The following is a 19,966-nucleotide window of genomic DNA, read 5'->3' on the forward strand; positions in this document are numbered from 1 at the left end:
TAATGGTAGTGGTGGTTGTAGGGTTAATGGAGGTGCTGATAGAGTCATTAATGGTAGTGGTGGTTGTAGGGTTGATGGAGATGCTGATTGGGTTATTAATGATTATGGTGATTGTATGGTTAGGGAAGATGCTGGTTAGGTTATTGTTTGTGGTAGTTGTAGGTTTGGTGGAGATGATGGTTGGGTTAGCAATGGTTGTGGTGGTTGTAGTTTTGGTGGAGATGCTGGTTGGGTTAGCAATGGTTGTGGTGGTTACAGGGTTAATGGAGGTGCTACTTGGGTTCCCTGTGGTTTGGGTGGCTGTGGTGGTGGTTGCTATAAACCCTGGTGAATGTAAAAGATGGAGTCTTTAATGCACTCACTCCTCATAGCTGATCTAAAATAATTTGTGTTATTTTCATGATCTGTTCTTTCTCTGGACCTCATAACTCTACTTAGTGAACAATAGACTTACAGACTTTCAATTATTTGTGGCAGCCTGCCAAAGCTAACGGCCACAAATAGATTTTCAAAAAGACATTGATATTATAGACATGATATTATACAAAATATTATAGGAAAAAATTATATATATATATATTTAGTTGAAGAATTAATAGCCCTTTCAAAATTTTTTCTTCTTTTTAAAATATTTCCTAAATTATGTATAACAGATTCAGGAAATTTTCACAGTATGTCTGATAATATTTTTTCTTCTGGAGAAAGTCTTATTTGTTTTATTTCGGCTGGAATAAAAGCAGTTTTTAATTTTTTAAACACCATTTTAAGGTTAATATTATTAGCCCCTTTAAGCTATATTTTTTCTTGATAGTCCACAGAACAAACCATCATTATACAATAACTTGCGTAATTACTTGCCTAGTTAATAAATTGCCAGTTACTTGCCTAGTTAACTTAATTAACCTAGTTAAGCCTTTAAAAGTCACTTTAAGCTGTATAGAAGTGTCTTGAAGAATATCTAGTCTAATATTATTTACTGTCTTCATGGCAAAGAGAAAATAAATCAAATATTAGAGGTAAGTTATTAAACTATTATGTTTAGAAATGTGTTGAAGAAATTTTCTCTCTGTTAAACAGAAATTGGGGAAAAATAAATAAGCATTCTAATAATTCAGGGGGGGCTAATAATTCTGACTTCAGCTGTATATATATACATATATATATATATATATAATATATCCCCTGGGGGAAATTCCACCAAACACTGAGTGCAAGACTACATTTAAATAGTCTGATTTGTATAAAATTTGAACCTTCCGTGTTTCATTTTCAGTTTGAATTATCATTGGAATATTCAGAATTCAGAAAGACGACAGTAAAGATGTCACACACTCACTGACAGAAGCGACCGTCCATGAAAGCACTCAAATAAATACAAGACAAGCATGCAGTACATTGGTGGTGTTGTAGGAAGAGACACACCTCTTGAATTGAGGAAATCAGACGGCAGACATTTAGATGTATTTTGGATAAACCACATGTGTATGCTGCCCCCCGTATCATTCATGAGCACTTCATATTCTCCCCCATTGTTTGATATGTTGAAAGTGTGGGTGTTGTTTGTCGATGAATTGCAGTGACCTGGAAATGAGATATTTCATATTTATAACACTTTTTTTTTAACAAATGCAAGTTTTTATCCAGGTAACACTAGTAAATAATGCTGAGTAATATTGTTTCTTTAAAAGTAAAGTGTAACTTGATCATATTTACAAAAAAAAAAAAAATAGACATATTGGAAATGTGATCAAATAAAATAATTGAATGAAAGTCTCAATATTATTGATTATTACAACAAAAATACTAAGATTATTAAAACAAAAACAAAACAAATGATGATAAAAATAGAAGAAAAGGATTGCAAACTAAATCCTTAACTAATATATTATGCTCATAACAGTGTTGTTACCCATGGAAGAGCTGTTTGGTGCTACATTCATCATGCAAAAATTCCCTATCTGCATTTCACATGCTTGAGGACATGTCACCTTTAGACCTGAAAGAGACAATACATTGTCTCAGTGAATCTGTGAGATGTCAATATCAAGTATATTCACAGCTGGTCCACTTCTACCTGGATAAGTAGATGTATTCTTTACATCAATTATCATTATTTTTGTGGAGGCTGCAGAAAAAAACACAACATTGTAAGGCAGGGAACTTTCTTAGAGCTTTGGATAGTTTTACTGTAAATTTAGGAACTTCTAACGCAAATAATATATTTATCCAATATTATCTGTCTTAAATAATGTATGAATGTTATCAAAAAAGTAGTTATTTATGCATTTTTTACATTTATTTAACTGAATTTTTAGAAACATTTTAGTTTGTAATTGTAACTTAAAATGTTCATAGATAAACAAAAGTGCTTTGTTGTTTTTACTTTCTTGTAAGCGCTTTGGGTTTTAGAAAAGCGTGTTATAAATAAAATATATTATTATTATTATTATTATTATTATTATTATTATTATTATTATTATTAAAGATGCAATAGAAATTATTTTACATAATCAACATTGATCCATTTTCTTATCCAGTCGTACTTATCTGTCCAGTGAGGCAGCAGACGATCATCATCATCATTGTCATGATCAGCCGCAGCACATTCAGCTTCTGTCCAGACATAATTCCCACAGACCTGACAGAGACACACGTGTTTAATGTTGTTTTCTACAGGCTCTGAACACAAATCCTACATCAGTTTCTCATTACATTCTCCAGATGAAAATCCACAGACGAGAGAAGAGAGACTTTCATCCGTTCACCTCTGACGCTTCAGGATTATGATGTTAATGACAGAAAGTTCATTGACAAACATGCAAATCAGGTTTACTTTAGAATACCATACATTCAGCTCCAGTTTATCACATCACATTTAACTAAATAAGTTCAACACCTTACATAGAAATAACAAAATATGATCTTACTCGATATCTGGCCATCTGATGATTGATATATGATGATAACATATTTACAAGTTTGACTAAAATGAGTCAATAGTTTTATAAAGAAATGAGGTTTTATTAGATATTTTAAAAAGCATCTGTCACAATAAAGCATGTTAATACATTCACAAGCCATCAGCTGATATTTGCTCATTTTTTGTGTGTGTTTTTGATCTTTAAATGTATACCACATTAAGCTGCTGTGCCACATATATATCTGAATACATATGAAATATCATGCAAATATCTGAATACACAACAATGTGGGTATTAGTTACATCCTGAACATGCAAATTGGCTTTCTACATAAGGTTCCGTGCTATACTCTCAGGGCCATTCGTATTGAAGTTGATATTTAGCCACACCATATTGGTGTTTTCATAAAATCTAGTTTTTTTATGAGTTGGGTTGTTTGCCCAATGCTAAACCCCCAACCTGGAGGACCAGGACACACACTCACACAGAACGGCAAATTTAGTTAATTAGTTCCCCTATAGTGCATGTTTTTGGACTGTGGGGGAAACCTGAGCACCCAGAGTAAACCCACGCCAATTCAAATCTATTCATGTGCAGCTCTACAAGTCCCCAACTATGCAAGCCAGTGGCGACAGCGGCGAGGAACAAACTTCAGCAATTGGCGAAAGTGAAGGATAAAAACCTCGAGACAAACCAGGCTCAGTTGGGCACGACCATTTCTCCTCTGGCCAAACATCTTGTGCAGAGCTGCAGTCTAGGCAATGGAGGCTGGAAGCTGGACCTCAGCGAAGACTCATCTGTCCCTGGAGTCTCACAGGAATCAGTCTCATGCTCTCCACTCCTCCATGACCACCACAGCAGCTGCTCAGGATACGGCCTGGTCCAGGATTATGAAACCTTGGGATCATCTCTTCACAGGTCTTGGATCGCATCAGTGGCACTGCATAGTCACTGGGGGCCTCGGGAAGAGTATCCCCAGGTGGAAATAGAGAATAAAGAGAATAATTAGGATAGCTGCTGTTGATAGGGTAAATAAACGAGATGCGTGGAGCACATTCATGCATCATACCGCTAAGTGATGCTAAGTGTACGCTTTACTAAAGTTATAGGTCTTTAATCTAGTTTTGAACTGCTAGAGTGTGTCTGAGCCTCGGATGTTATCAGGAAGGCTATTCCAGAGTTTAAGAGCTATAAATGAGAAGGCTCGACCTCCTTTACTCAACTTTGCTATTCTAGGTACTACCAGAAGCCCTGTGTTTTGAGACCTTAAAGAGCGAGTTGGATTGTAGCGAGACAGAAGATTGGTTAGATAAACAGGAGCTAGATTAATTAAAGCTTTATATGTAAGAAGCAATATTTTAAATTCAATACGAAACTTAACAGGCAGCCAGTGTAAGGAGGATAAAATTGGGGTGATGTGATCAAATTTTCTAGACCTGGCAGCTGGCAGCCAACATGGGGAGAACATGCAAACCCCACACAGAAACGCCAACTCACGCAGCCGAGGCTTGAACCAGTGACCTTCTTGCTGTGAGGCGACAGTGCTACCCACTGCACATAATGAAATTAGATGTAATTCATAATTAGTAATATCGTAGTCAATATTTTGTCAGCCCTCTTAATTGGTCTATTGTTGAAACACACACACACACACATAGAGAGAGAGAGAGAAAGAGAGAGAGATGCAATGTTTCCTTAATGCAGGGGTCTCAAACTGCTGGCCCGTGGACCATTTGCGACCCTTCCTACCTCTTACTGCCTCCGACCCTTAACTGACATCAAAATATAATGAGATTCAGCTGATCAAAACATATATTTTTGAATCACTATCATTGTTGTGCAGTCACATATAGCCACTTGTGTTATTAACCCGCCACCTACTGGACATTTAAAGGATTGTACTGTATATCTGGGTTACTTTCGGTTTCTCTCAGTGTGTGGTCGAGAGTAACACACATGTAGATTATTTCAGGGGCTGATTTACAGTTGAAATATATGTCCGTAGGTGCTCTACTATTTTACTAAGGCTCTATTTTTGTAAATATTCAAGGGTCATTTGATTATGATCAGATTTATACCGTCTGTATGTTGTTGTGCAATCACTTCTTCTTGGTTTACACATCATGCTAGTGGTGTTAATATGATAATTTTGCTAATATTCAAGCCAAATGGTCTCATTTAATAGATTTTCCTCAAATGCTTCAAGATTTGTATGAAAAATGTGTGTTAGTAAAGTTTGACTGCTGGCAGAATTGAACATGTGAAAGTAAATGTAAACATATATATAAACTCTTACCTCCTCTTTGTTGTAGTTTCACAAAAGAAATTATAATATTGGGAAAACAACTGCCTGTAAGTCAAGTTACCCGATCTCTTATCTGCTGTCTTACACTCTCTGTTAAACTTTTGGTTTAGCAACAATTGATTGGGACATAATAATTATTATTAGTGTGCCTATTAATAAATTGTAGTATTTTCATAGCAATTTAAACTACTCCTTTAATATGTACAACAAGAAACAAAAAGAAGATGCATTGACTGCATATACTCTGTGAGGGCATCAATTACGTCAGGTTTCCCCTTTTTTTCTTGTGCTTGAATATTAAAACAGCTCTCCTATGAATTGTCAGTCACTGATATGGCCCCCTCCAAATTGAGTTTGAGACCCCTGCCTTAATGCATGCATAGAAGCACCAATTTTTCATATTTCCTGACCACTAGGTGGCACTGTGTTAGACTGGAGTTTCTCGTTCACTTTGAGCTCTGTCAAATTAACTGAGCTATCAGAGATCAGTTTGACTCACTGTTTTTTCCCAGTTTTTGTTTTGTATTTTATCAGCAGGCTCTAAAGGTGATCTTTTTCCAGCTGCATGAATATCAGTCCGACAGTCGAGCTAGAGTTCGAAAAGTTTGTTTAGGAAAAAACTAATTTTGTATGACTAAACATTACGTCATGGGTCGCAGATGTTATCAAGTTTGTTGCTTTTATTTCTACAGCGCTTTATACAATGCAGATTTTGTCAAAGCAGTTACAAGTTCAAGCTCAGTACATCATGTATTCCCACAAAAAAATGTAGTTTTCCAGTTTGCATCAGTTCAGCTGTAGAGCAGCTCTGTTGACCACAACTGAACAAACTAAACGTGACAGTAGCTGTGTTTTCATCCACCTATTCTTATGTGCATTTTGGAAAATCGCATAAATATGCTTAATGGAAACACCCAGATGTGCATACATAACTGTGTAGGATAAACTCTTTATGTAATAAGACATAATGCACATAAACTCTGCTGTAAACACATTGAGTAAACTCTGCGCTTCATCTGGGTGATTTGATTTAGTTTTTGACAGATGATGATCAGATAAAAATTGGGGATGCAACGAATATAGATTTTGGTTGTACGATTATAGTCTGAGGCATAATCATAGCTTCACAGTCATCACGATTATTATGCATTCATTAATATCAAAACAAGTTTAGTAAATCACATGAAAACGTCTCATATGTTAAAGTGTTAAACAGAAATAATACAGCACAAAGCAATAATAAAAACAAACATCAAAACATCTTTTCTGACTTAAAATAAGGCCCAATCCCAATTCTACCCCTTAGCCCTTCCCCTTACCCCTTCACATGAACGCACAAACAAGGGGTAGAGGTGTCCCAATTCTCTTCTTCTTGAAGGCGTAGGGTTAAGGTGAAGGGGTAGATAGCCCTTCGAATGAAGATTTTTTAGCAACACACTCGAAACCAAGAGGTATGAAAATTTCACAGGAATACACCAGCTACAACGGTGTATTCTGGGATTTTTACAACAAAAAGCGCATGTTTTAATATATTCATAACCACACTTGTGTTTTACCGTCATGATTTAAAGAAAAAAACAACACACACACACAAAAAAAAACAAAAAAAACCCAAAATTTGGCCATCTATAATCCATAATAATAACTGGACAGCAGTCCCACAACATTCTGACATTGGAATACCCTGTCAGAAAAGTCTAGTGGCTGGAAATGAGCTTTGTACAGTGTCTGCTATAATGTTAGTGTTGTTTTTGTGTGTTTACATGGTGTAAATACACAGTACAGTTACGATCTTATTGCCATATTAAATCAGTATGATAACATGATATATGCCTTCAGTGACTTCCTGAAGATAAAAACCAAAAAATAACACAACTGGAATAACTACAGCAGTCACTATCGTCTGATCTCAAATGAAGCAAGAGCTCACGATGACGTCTGATGATGTGTGCAGGTGTTGTAGTGCTGTCCCAATTCTTAGGTGGATATTTTGAACCCCTTCCCCTTCACATTCTGTTTCAAGGGGAAAGGGTAAGGGTACGAAAACAGAATTGGGATTGGGCCTAAGTGAAAAAAAAAAAGGTTTTGGCAAGTAACAACTTTACAATGAAAGTAAATGACAGAACAATTAATAAATGAATAAAATTAAGAATAAACAAAAATAATATTTCTCTAATGCAAATCTAAGCATCATATTAGCTGAGTATTTCTCTTTTACAGTGATCAAATGTTGTCAAAGGCTGCTGAACCTCTGTCTGAAAGGAAAGTTTGATCAACTACATTACAAAATTCTTTGGTATTTTTAATTTTGTATTATTTCTCTCTCTTTGAGTAGATATGTGTGTATTCCATACAAAGTTTGAAGCTGATCAGTCAGTTCTTGTCACGTGACTTGCATTGCACTTGCAGCATTCTTTCAACTAGGTGCACCTGGAAAGTGTGAGCGTTGGTCCTAATATGCATGTGCATGTGCACGTGCTTCCATTGCAAATAACGAACTTGTGCATGCAAAAGACGCAATATATGAACAGCCCTTAGTTAAAGGGTCATGAAACACCAAAACACATTTTTTTGACAGTCATGACGTGTCCTACGTTGCTAAAAACACTATTAGGACACATATATTTCACAAAAAAGTGAGTTTTTGCGTTATTTCATGCAAATTCGTTCTTCCGGTTTGAAACTGCGTCACGGTGATTAGATCCTTGTGTGTATTCCAGCGTGTAGACTGGCTGTCTGTACCGGCGGGTGCAACGTGACGTCTTTAAGTTTTCAGCATTGATTCATGAGAAAGACTTGGTTCCAACCAATCAGAGCGCTCTATTGTGAATGAGGTGCAACCTCATTAATGTGCATGATGGAGCTTCGAAGACTGTTTTTACCTGTTACAGTGTTCAGATAGCAGAGAGATGCCACATTGTGTTGCCAACCGTGATTAAAACATGTGGAGGAAGAAGAATTGTTTGGAGACATGGGTCGTCAGTGTTGTGTTTATAAATGTTCTGCAACTAAGGTTTTGTTTTTAATTCCCTGCTGTGAGAGCGCAGCTGGACTCCTGTGTGGATTACAGTACACGCCAGAAAAATATGTTTGTAAAGGACATTTTTTACCAAAAGCTTTTCGCATCTGGAAATGATGAAATCCGGATTTGCTGCTCGTCTCCTTTTAAAAAAAAGACTTGGTTCTAGTTGGTGTTGATTACAGATTTGGTAAGTGTGTATGATAAGTGTTCTTTGTTTATGTTTATTCAGAAGCAAAGTTAATTCGTATCGTCAGCAGTACTCTTTCAGTGTTTAAAGACAGATCTTAGTCAAATGATTTCTAAGTTACTCAGTTTACAGTACGTTAATATCACTACAGTATTATAGACTGAAAGATCCGCTGCTCTCTGAGTGTAAACATGTAAACACATTAATCAAACTATTACCGTTGTCTAGGATTTTTGCCGCATTTTGTGACAGAATAGTCTATACACACATGGCTGTGTTTCTACCGAGAAATGCGGAGGTTTTTTCCCATACGGCGTGCGGTACAACACTTATCCAGAAGTTCCTCACATCCAATATCTCATTCGACACAGGGGGCATGCATGAAATGTTCCTGAATGAAAGTGAAAGTGGCAAACTGCAGTTAAAGTCACAAAATGTAACATTTTAACACCTGAAATTACGTAAAACTCCAGAGGAAATGTGGATAGCGCGGTGTCGAATTATGTGCTATATCATGTGAAATGGGATCATGAAAGGAACATTCAAAACGCATCTCATGTAAATACTTTAATAATATTATTGTCTTATTTAGATTAGGGCAAATCATTCTATTACTGATACATCCATGTAAATGTAGTCACTGTCTATCTCTACATTGGTGTTGCCGGTGTGAAAATCTGCTTTAGTTAATTTAATGGAACTCCCCTTTTCATGCAAACCCTTCCCTCTTTTGCCACTCGACACTCCAACCTAAGCAAAACAGGACTGATCCACTTTCCTGACTCTTTTCAAACGAGAGGTGTGAAAACATCCTGCTGAGAAGAGGTGTTTTATGGGCCTTTAATGGCCTCAGCCATAGTTAATTCAGTGTGTGTGCATATTAGTCTCGGTGTACAAGCTCGGAACTTCAAACTAGTGCACACTTAGTTGCAGCAGTTTTGTTCTGTGCAGAAACGCTGTTTAAAAGCCTTTACAATTAATTAACCGTGACGAATAAAAGTGTGCTTAATAGTGAAATCGGTTAATCGTTGCGTCCCTAATATAAATGTGTGTTTGAGGGTCTTTGCATCAATAATGTTGGTCTGCAGCTCTCCATATTTCCAGCTTTACATTGTTTCAGATCTGAAATGTTGTTGTGCTGATAAGTCCTCAGCCCTCCGTCAGTCCGTCATCACAGTGCTTCAGTATTATTATTCTTCTATTATTATTCCCTCCAGAACTGTCTTGAGCATCTGTCTGCGATCACGCCTCCAAAAGCCACCGCGTTCATTGCGTTTCATCTTCGTCTTCTGAGGTTCAGCTCATTTATTAGAGGAGAACAAACACCACAGTGGAGAATCCCAACAGTGCAGCAAACTCCACTTCTCTCAGTGATATAAGTGCATGTTTAGAAGGTACTGATAATGTTGTTCCTTTTAGTTTCTTCCTGAATAGAAATGCTGCTTTATTCACTAATGTTTTCTGCAATATTCCAGTTTTGTGCATATGTTTAATTTGCATCTTTGGATGGAAACATAACTAGAGTCACTGAACCTCTGTTGTTAGATCTTGAGCTCTTGAATCAGTGGAAAAGATTACTTTGCTTCTAGCCATTATATGATCATTAACATATGTGCAAATTCAGACATTTGGTGGTGCAAGAAAAGGTTTAAGCTGAAGACACCAAATTTGCTCTGGTTAATGTATTTGCTGTACTCTATATGTGTGACAAATTCACAACTGTACAGTTCATTGGGCAACCATAGACTCAATATTGGCAAAAGAAAAACAAAACACTTATAGAAACAGCAGGTGCCTACACACTTTTGAGAATACACAGTTTCCCTATAATTAGCCAAACAGTCAGTCAACAGAGTGTAAGATGCACAAACCCCCGTTGTCTTAATAAAATTAGTTATACAAATTTCCCACAGCATTGCCGGATTTAACAATGGATGTGGTGGTGCTTGAGCTTCCTGGATCATCGGAGAAACTACCAGCAGCATCATTGTGAATGTGATAGTAATACAGGAAGAGGAAAAACCCTGAAAAAACAGAAAATAATTTCAGCAAACTTTCCATCTTTCACAAAATTCATAAAATAGAAACACTCAAAGTAAAATGTGCTTGTTACTCACCTTGAAAGGAGTTGAGCACAGAGAAGATGTAATATGAGGGAATGAGCATCGGTCCATAACTGAAGAAGGCAACAGCCCACGTCAGACCGAACAGAAGAAACAAACTCAACACCATCATCAGCTGCTTTCTGAACGTCAGTCTCTTGCCCTCAGTCGCTGTTATGTCTCTAGCCTGGAATATCTTAGTGACGATGATGATGAAGATCACTATTGTGAAGATGAAAACTAGGCTGTAGAAGCCGATGTTCACTATGGATGGAATGTAGGGATCTGGAATCCAGCACCTGCAGTTATTAGAGAAGACACAATGCTGACATGGAGAAACTTCATTAATTCATGCATGTGAGACGTAAAGAACTACATACATTTGTACAATTTTTCCAGAGGTTGAGTTTAAGGTCAGTGTTTTATATCCTCCTATAGAAAGAACAACCACGACTATCGGTGTCGAAAAACCTGAGAACACACACAGTATAGGGGAATAAAAAAATGTATGTGAATCCAATACAAAAAATGTTTTAACTCTACTTACTTTTACTTGTACTAAAATAACTAAACTATTATTAAAAAAATTAATAGAAATCGTTAAAAACAAATCCATGACTAAAATCTAAAACAAATCAAATTGCAAATATTTGCGTCAATATTTGAAATGTTAAAATAAAACTGATCAATGCAATTTTAGGTTGTTGTTGGGCAATGTAAGGCCAAGATGAGATGGAAGTGCATACATCAGCAGTTAGAGTGTGTTAAAGGCTAACACAGAGGGTACAGTAGAGAAACAGGATTAATTACACAATAGTAGCAGAGTGAAGGAGTGAAACAACCTCTGGACTGGAGTTACGAACTGGAACTGGCTCTAGAATGGAGTCAAGGACTGGCAATGAAGCTGCAAGAACAGGCAATGAAGCTGCAGGTTGCCCAGATGAGGCTATCAGGACAGGAAACAAGGGACTAGTGCCCACTATGTTGGAACAGACTCTGCTGAGGATCACCACAGTGGAGCATAAGATAACTTCTGTGGCACTTTGGACTGCCATGGAGTAAGCAAGCGGGGTTGGTTTTTGAGGCAAGTCATGTAATGGAGCGGGCCCTGGAGTAGGTTGTAGAGAGATGTCATAGACTGGAACAGCTAATGGAACAAGCTCTCGAATGGAGCCATGGACTAAAACAGGCTCTGACTAGACAAGCATAGGAGTCATGGACTGGAACTGCCTCTGAAATCGGATAATGCACTGGAACAGCCTTTGAAGCAAAGTCATGGAATGATAAAGCCTATAGTGGAGTCACAGACTAAAACTGGCTCTAAAATGGGGTCATGGATTGGAACAGGCTCAGGAACAGTCTGGAACAGAGTCATGGACTGAAAAAGACACTAGAGTGAGGTCAGAGATTAGAACTGGCTCTAGAATGAAGTCAAGGACTAGAACAGGCACAAGAGCAGGCTCTGGAGTAAAGGCAAGAGATGGAAATTGCTTTGGAATAGGGTCACATATTGGAATAAACTTTAGAGTGGAGTTAAGGACTGGAACAGGCACAAGAATTGACTCTAGAGTGAAGTCAATGACTGGAACTGAAAATGAAACTGCAAGTTGCCAGTGTTGGGCCTGCAGAGCCGGAAACCAGGGAGTGGAGCCATGGAGGAGCTGGCAGTGTTGGTTTTTGATTTAAGTTGTGTACTGGAGCTTTTTTTTTAGAGAGAAGTCACAGATTGCAACAGGTAATGGAACAAACTGTGGAATGGAGTCATGGACTAAAATAGGCTCTGGAGTAAAGCCACAGACTGGACAAGCATCGAAACGGGTGCTTTAGCAGAGTCATGGAGTTTCTGTAGTGGAGTCACGCACTGGAACTGGCTCTAAAATTGGGTCATGAACAGGAACAGGGAAAGGAACAGGCTCTGGTGCAGAATCATGGACTGAAAAATCTCTGGAGTTTAGTCACAGACTGGAACTGGCTCTTGAATAGAATAAAGGACTGGGAAGGCACAAAAACAGACTCTAAAGTGGAGTCAAGGACTTGAACTGGCACAAGAGTAGACATGGAGTGGAGTCAAGAACTAGAACTGACAGAAGAACAGACTCTAAAGAAGAGTCAATGGCTGAAACTGACTATGAAAGAGGCACATGAACAAGCTCTGGAGCAGAGTCAAGAACTAAAACAGCCTCTGGAGTGAAGTCACATATTGAGCTTGGCACTAGAATTTGGACTGGAACAGGCACATGGACAGGCTGTGGACTAGTGTCAATGATTGGAACGGGCACAAGAACAGACTTTGGAGTAGAGTCAAGGATTGTAACAGGCTCTGGAGTGGAGTCAAGGATTGAAACTGACTCTGAAATGGGGTCACAAACCAACACAGGCTCTGGAGCAGAGTAATAAACTCAAACAGCCACTGGGGTGGAGTCATAGACTGGACTTGGCTCTATAATGAGGTCACAGATTGGAACAGGCATAGGAACAGACTCTAGAGTGGAGTCATGGACTGAAGCAGGCAAATGAACAAGCTCTGAAGTAAAATCAGGGACTGGAACGGGCTCTGGAAGGGGGTCACAAAATGAAACAGCCACTGGAGGGGATGGGAGTCACAGACTGATCCTGGCTTTATAATGAGGTCAGAGATTGGAACAGACAAAAAACAGACTCTGGAGTGGAGTCAGAGACTGACTTGCTCTGGAACGGGGTAACAAACTGGAACAGGCATGGACTCTGCCTGTGGAAAAACCGACTCTGACGTGGAGTCAATATCTGGATCAAGCATAAGATCAGGCTCTAGAATGGAGTCTGCTCTGAAACAAATTCTGAAATAAATCATGAACTGGAATAGGAATCAGCTCTGTAGGGGCACAATCCACAGTGCAGTGTGCAACCTTGTGAACCTTGTGCAGTGTGCAAAAGCCTAGTGAATCATGACAATAGGAATCCGCTGTGATCCAGAACAGTGACCAATGAGACGACTGGGCCTGAGAGTATTGAAACTGCCGGAATATCATACATCAAGACCCCAGGAATAGGAAGTGATGAGACTGTTAGCATGGCTGGACAACACAATATCCATTATAATGGCTTATTGTTGAGATCATCGGCACGTTCCATGGCTACCCCAGTACCATATTTGACACAGGTAGCAAGGCAGTTGCATGAAGGAAAAACTAGGTGTGGAAATGAAACATGGGAAGGTGAAAAAAGGCAGGCAGCCAGGACTGTATCACTAATAGAGGATAAAAACAGCATTAAAGTTTTCTAACAGAAACTCATTAGTATACTTCCTTTCTGGAGTCAAATCGACTGTGGTTTTTGGTTTTGAACTGTTGTTTTACAGCAGCCATTTTCCCCATCACTCACCCCAGCCCAACACGGTGATCTTCCTCATGTAGTTTGTGATGGTGACGTTCTGTCGGATGAGCCATAAGTACATATGAAGAGCTTGAATGAAGAACCAGGTGAATGTGGTCAGCATGGAATAATGCATTAGCAGTGCTATGAAGACACAAGCATTCTTGTCTCCTGAGTTTGCCACGCTCTCGTTCGACAGAAAAGACACATTCAGGAGAAAAAGGGCCACTAATATGTTGATCAGGATCTTTGTGGCCTGATTGGATTTGGCTTTCCTGTTGAAAGAGAAAAACAACTTGTGTTTGTAACCTGAACTTTAATAGTAAACAGTATTAGCTGTATGTTATTATTTAGTATACTGTACCGCAGCAGGAAATGCATGAACAGAGCGATGGCCAGAAAAAACACAGAGATCCCGCAGCCAACAGAAGAGATGAGAGTCAGGGAATCCAGATATGGTGCAACAGCATTTGCATCTGGCACAGACTGAGAAGTCAGACAAAAACATACACTAAGATCAGATGGATAAGTTTACTATCATGTTCACAAAATCATCACATTACGCTTTTACACCTTTTACACTGTAATTTTACGATACATTTCCATGAAACTACAGTAATGACTTTAGCGGTAAATTTTAAAATGCACTGTTCATTGCAAGTGTATCTGTCTGCGGACTGCAAGACGAGGGCGTAAGATGAAGGGGCATAACTTGTAGGAAGTTAGAGGCGTAACTTGCAATTATCGAGATCCCATTGAACCATGCGAGATGTCACAACGAGATGTTGTTGGTAAGATGGTGGAAATACTTACCATGATATATTATTATATTTATTCATTTAGCAACTTCACCATGCAAGTCCTCTCGCTGACTTCATCTGTTTTGTCATAACAGTTAGTCTACTTAGCGTCACCCCCTGTGGTTGCAAATAACAGTACAATGGCGAGTGCGTCAAATATGAAAGCCTCCACAACCAGTGGCTGTACGTTAAAAACTGTGATGGTTGGGTTTAGGGTTGGACAAGGTGTAGACGTTAATAACTGTGATGGTTGGGTTTAGGGTTGGGGTAGGTGTAGACGTTAAAAACTGATGGTTGGGTTTAGTTTTGGGGTAGGTGTAGATGTTAATAACTGATGGTTGGGTTTAGGGTTGGACAAGGTGTAGACGTTAATAACTGTGATGGTTGGGTTTAGGGTTGGGGTAGGTGTAGACGTTAAAAACTGATGGTTGGGTTTAGTTTTGGGGTAGGTGTAGATGTTAATAACTGTGATGGTTGGGTTTAGGTTTGGGGTAGGTGTAGACGTTAAAAACTGATGGTTGGGTTTAGGGTTGGACAAGGTGTAGACGTTAATAACTGATGGTTGGGTTTAGGGTTGGGGTAGATGTAGACATTAATAACTATGATGGTTGGGTTTAGGGTTGGGGTAGATGTAGACATTAATAACTATGATGGTTGGGTTTAGGGTTGGACAAGGTGTAGACGTTAATAACTGATGGTTAGGTTTAGGGTTGGGGTAGATGTAGACATTAATAACTGATGGTTGGGTTTAGGGTTGAGGTAGATGTAGACGTTAATAACTGATGGTTGGGTTTAGGGTTGGGGTAGATGTAGACATTAATAACTGATGGTTGGGTTTAGGGTTGGGGTAGATGTAGACATTAATAACTGATGGTTGAGTTTAGGGTTGGGGTAGATGTAGACGTTAATAACTGATGGTTGAGTTTAGGGTTGGGGTAGATGTAGACGTTAATAACTGATGGTTGGGTTTAGGGTTGGGGTAGATGTAGACATTAATAACTGATGGTTGGGTTTAGGGTTGGGGTAGATGTAGACATTAATAACTGATGGTTGGGTTTAGGGTTGAGGTAGATGTAGACGTTAATAACTGATGGTTGGGTTTAGAGTTGAGGTAGATGTAGACATTAATAACTGATGGTTGGGTTTAGGGTTGGGGTAGATGTAGACATTAATAACTGATGGTTGGGTTTAGGGTTGTGGTAGATGTAGACATTAATAACTGATGGTTGAGTTTAGGGTTGGGGTAGATGTAGACGTTAATAACTGATGGTTGAGTTTAGGGTTGGGGTAGATGTAGACGTTAATAACTGATGGTTGGGTTTAGGGTTGAGGTAGATGTAGACGTTAATAACTGATGGTTGGGTTTAGGGTTGAGGTAGGTGTAGACGTTAATAACTGATGGTTGGGTTTAGGGTTGGGGTAGATGTAGACATTAATAACTGATGGTTGGGTTTAGGGTTGAGGTAGATGTAGACGTTAATAACTGATGGTTGGGTTTAGGGTTGAGGTAGATGTAGACGTTAATAACTGATGGTTGGGTTTAGGGTTGAGGTAGATGTAGACGTTAATAACTGATGGTTGGGTTTAGGGTTGGGGTAGATGTAGACGTTAATAACTATGATGGTTGGGTTGTTTTGGAGTAGGTGTAGACATTAATAACTATGATGGTTAGGTTTAGGGTTGGGGTAGATGTAGACGTTAATAACTATGATGGTTGGGTTTAGGGTTGGGGTAGGTGTAGACATTAATAACTGATGGTTGGGTTTAGGATTGGGGTAGGTGTAGACGTTAATAACTATGATGGTTGGGTTTAGGGTTGAGGTAGATGTAGACGTTAATAACTATGATGGTTGGGTTGTTTTGGAGTAGGTGTAGACATTAATAACTATGATGGTTGGGGTAGGTGTAGACATTAATAACTATGATGGTTAGGTTTAGGGTTGGGGTAGATGTAGACGTTAATAACTGATGGTTGGGTTTAGGGTTGGGGTAGGTGTAGACATTAATAACTGTGATGGTTGGGTTTGGGATTGGAGTAAATGTAGATATTAATAACTATGATGGTTCGGTTTAGGGTTGGGGTAGATGTAGACGTTAATAACTGATGGTTGGGTTTAGGATTGGGGTAGGTGTAGACGTTAATAACTGATGGTTGGGTTTAGGGTTGGGGTAGATGTAGACGTTAATAACTATGATGGTTGGGTTTAGGGTTGAAGTAGGTGTAGACGTTAATAACTGATGGTTGGGTTTAGGATTGGGGTAGATGTAAGCATTAATAATTATGATGGTTGAGTTTAGGGTTGTGGTAGGTGTAGACATTAATAACTGATGTTTGGGTTTAGGTCTAGAGTATAGGCATAGACATTAATAACTGATGTACAGTGCCATTTTGCAGACAACATAGTTTTGACATGTCTCCATAACCTAAGTTGCGCCTCTAACATACTACAAGTTATGCCCCTAAGGCCCCTTGATGTTATGCCCCTGTCTTGCAGTCCGCAGACAGCCCCTACTCATTCATTGGAATAAAATTTCTTCAATTCATTGTCTATCTTACAACTTCTCATTCTGTAAACTTACCAGAATGAATTTTCCAGTATTTATAAATATGGCTTGTTTACAAATGATCTCTTCAAGGCAATTTACCAGTGATTTTCTGGAAAATGTGTGAAAGGGCTATTGGCTATTGAAATAAATTCATATATCAAGATGTTGATTTAATGGGGTCTTGAAACGAAACATAGATTATGAAGGTGTAAACTCTTCTCACCATCAGCACTGCAAAGAAAGTCAGATGTGAACATGAACACTTTATGGTGTAATTGTCGATCATTTCTGTCTCACAGCCAAACGTTGTCCACTCAAGATTTCCTTCAAAGAAAAAAGAGATAATTCTAAATGAGAGCTTTGTTAATAGAAACTGATCAGTAGACCTTTAAATTAACTTACCATTGCCATCCCAAGATGTGCAGGACACATTACCGACCTGCAAGAAAATGTTGGTCTGGTCATTGTTAGTTATAGATTTGTAATAAGGTACATTTTGCCACAAAACCTTCCCTACCAGAGTATCCAGTTTGATGGTCATTTCAATAGTGTTGGTGAGGTTGGAGATATTGGCTCCCATTGTTATTCCATAAACCTGATTTTTTAAAACTGTGTAATTTTTAGTTTCATCCTAAATCAGAAACCATATGAAAATAGAGTGATCAATATTGAAATATTGATGAATAGATCAAAATACATTTGTGCAAACATAGTTTTTGAAGAATCTCTTCAGCTTTTCAAACAGCAGCACAGACAAAAGCAAACCTTTTTCACCATGTTTGGGTACCGCAAAACTCCAACAAAAGCACTTCCATTGTTTCCCAGACTTGATTTATCAAAGGCTTCACTGGGAATCTTTACAGACCAGGGAAAGTCTGTCTTCTGGTTAGTCTCAACGACCTGTAAAAAGAGCTGCCATCAGTAAATTTTAATTCTTCCTCAGAGGGACATGTTTTAAAGGTATAGAAGACTCTTCTATAGCAAATAATGCCACAGTATGTTTGCAGATGTTTAAAAACCATGCTAAGTGAATATAGTTGTTTATCTAAAAAAACAATGCTAAAGTCAGTTATGAGAATGTGGGTCATGTGTCGGAATGTCTGTGTTTGCTTTGATCTCTGCAACTCTGCCCACTGCCAATTATATTTCAGCACCAGGGTTGCCTTATCAGAAAACACCAAATTTTATTTCAGTCTTGAAGGTTGCCTCAGTGTATGTTGACGCAGCTGAAAATGCAACCTCTGGAGGACAGTAGCAGTCTCCGAAATTAGATGAAGATTCAGAGTTATAAAAGTACACATGAGGGGCCCTATCATACACCCAGAGCAATAAGGTGTAAGATGTGTTTAGCGCCATTTGTTGCTATTTTCGGACCAGCGCAACCCTAATTTTATTGTTTCGCGCCACGGTGTTTAAATAGCAAATTCATTTGCGCTACTTTATGGAGGTGTGTTAAGGCGCATTGCTATTCTGAGAAGCTGAAATAGACTTAAAATCGGAAAAAGGTTAGTTACTAAAGCTTTCTAAATCAGAGCTCGATGAGGACCTCTGCTGGTTAAAGTGTGGGAAAGCACTGTGTTGCAAAAATGTCAAATGTTCGCAACTGACCAACTCATTCATGTAGCAATACAACTACAGTAATATAAATAAATTACTCAATTACAGTAGTTTTTAGTAGTTTAGGCATGTTACATTACATCACCGATGACTAGTAAAAACCAAGGTATTTAAAAAGTATTTACATTAATTGTATTTCTTCACCCACCCACTTGTTCCAAGCGAATGCTCTAAGGAGGACTCTATGGGAGTGAGGCTTTCGTTTTCCGTTACACACTATACTACAATATACACTATACTACAATATCAGGACCTCATCAAGATGGCACCACGTATGGCCGCCTCGGTGTGGAGCTCTCCAGTGATTCTGATATGCAGTGCCCTTCTCTAAAAATAGTTGTAAAAATACGCTAATATACTTTAGTATGGTTCAAAAGCTTTTTACTATAAATTACTGTTGTATTTTAGGGCATACTCACACTATGGACAGTTTCCTTGAACTGGGCCAAAGCACGCTTGTGCCCCCTCCCGACTCCGCCAACGGCCCGCACTCAGACTACATTCAGGCCAGGGCACGCTTACGTCATTGATGATGTGCTGTTCAGTAAGCGCTCTCACTCAGCACAGCGGTGATTTCTTTAGTGTTGTTGTTTTAGTGGTTTGATATGCAGCGACACACAGTCAGATATTTCACTGAACAGATCCGCCACTTTTGACGCTCATAAACAATCATAAAGTCCTGGTGCTGCAGGAATTAGGAGGTTTGCAGAAGGTGCAGCTGTGGTGCAGTGAGGGGTTTGTGTCTTTAATAAGCTACGACAGTTTGCGTTCATTGAACGGTAAGAATGATTAATAAATCTATATGAAACAATCCTTTAAAAGTCACGTCTCGCTTTCAGTTTTAGGCTTAGGCATGTTTTGCATTCACACACAAGCGTATCGCACCAAAGCCCATGTGAATCGCGCTCAGGCACACCTCTTCCAACCTGGACCAGGGCCGGCCAAGTGACCAACTGAGCCTGATTCAGAGCACTCACACTTCTCAAACATTGAGTAAAAAATTGAGTAAATCCAAGGAATCATCTTTGAATATTTTTTTTCAGTGTGGCTGAGTTATAACTCGCCCTTCTGCGAAAACTCTAGATCTTCACAATATATCATCGCTAGAGCTTTT

The 19,966-nt window shown here is 38.8% G+C and overlaps 1 protein-coding gene across 1 annotated transcript in view; it reads right to left on the bottom strand.

Moving 5' to 3' along the window:
* Positions 1-9,326: 9,326 nt before the first annotated feature.
* LOC130244301 (adhesion G-protein coupled receptor G1) overlaps positions 9,327-19,966 on the bottom strand; it is a 35,846-nt gene continuing 25,206 nt past the window's right edge. The window contains exons 10-18 of the mRNA XM_056476679.1: positions 18,001-18,135; positions 17,753-17,866; positions 17,638-17,674; positions 17,459-17,559; positions 14,253-14,374; positions 13,898-14,163; positions 10,918-11,008; positions 10,553-10,836; positions 9,327-10,459 (exon numbers count right to left, since the gene is read on the bottom strand). Of these exons, the coding sequence (XP_056332654.1) occupies positions 10,326-10,459; positions 10,553-10,836; positions 10,918-11,008; positions 13,898-14,163; positions 14,253-14,374; positions 17,459-17,559; positions 17,638-17,674; positions 17,753-17,866; positions 18,001-18,135 (1,284 nt within the window). The 3' untranslated portion in view covers positions 9,327-10,325. The remainder of the gene's footprint in view (positions 10,460-10,552; positions 10,837-10,917; positions 11,009-13,897; positions 14,164-14,252; positions 14,375-17,458; positions 17,560-17,637; positions 17,675-17,752; positions 17,867-18,000; positions 18,136-19,966) is intronic.

This window comes from Danio aesculapii, chromosome 17 (assembly GCF_903798145.1).
Source record: "Danio aesculapii chromosome 17, fDanAes4.1, whole genome shotgun sequence".
In the NCBI taxonomy this organism is placed as follows: Eukaryota; Metazoa; Chordata; class Actinopteri; order Cypriniformes; family Danionidae; genus Danio; species Danio aesculapii.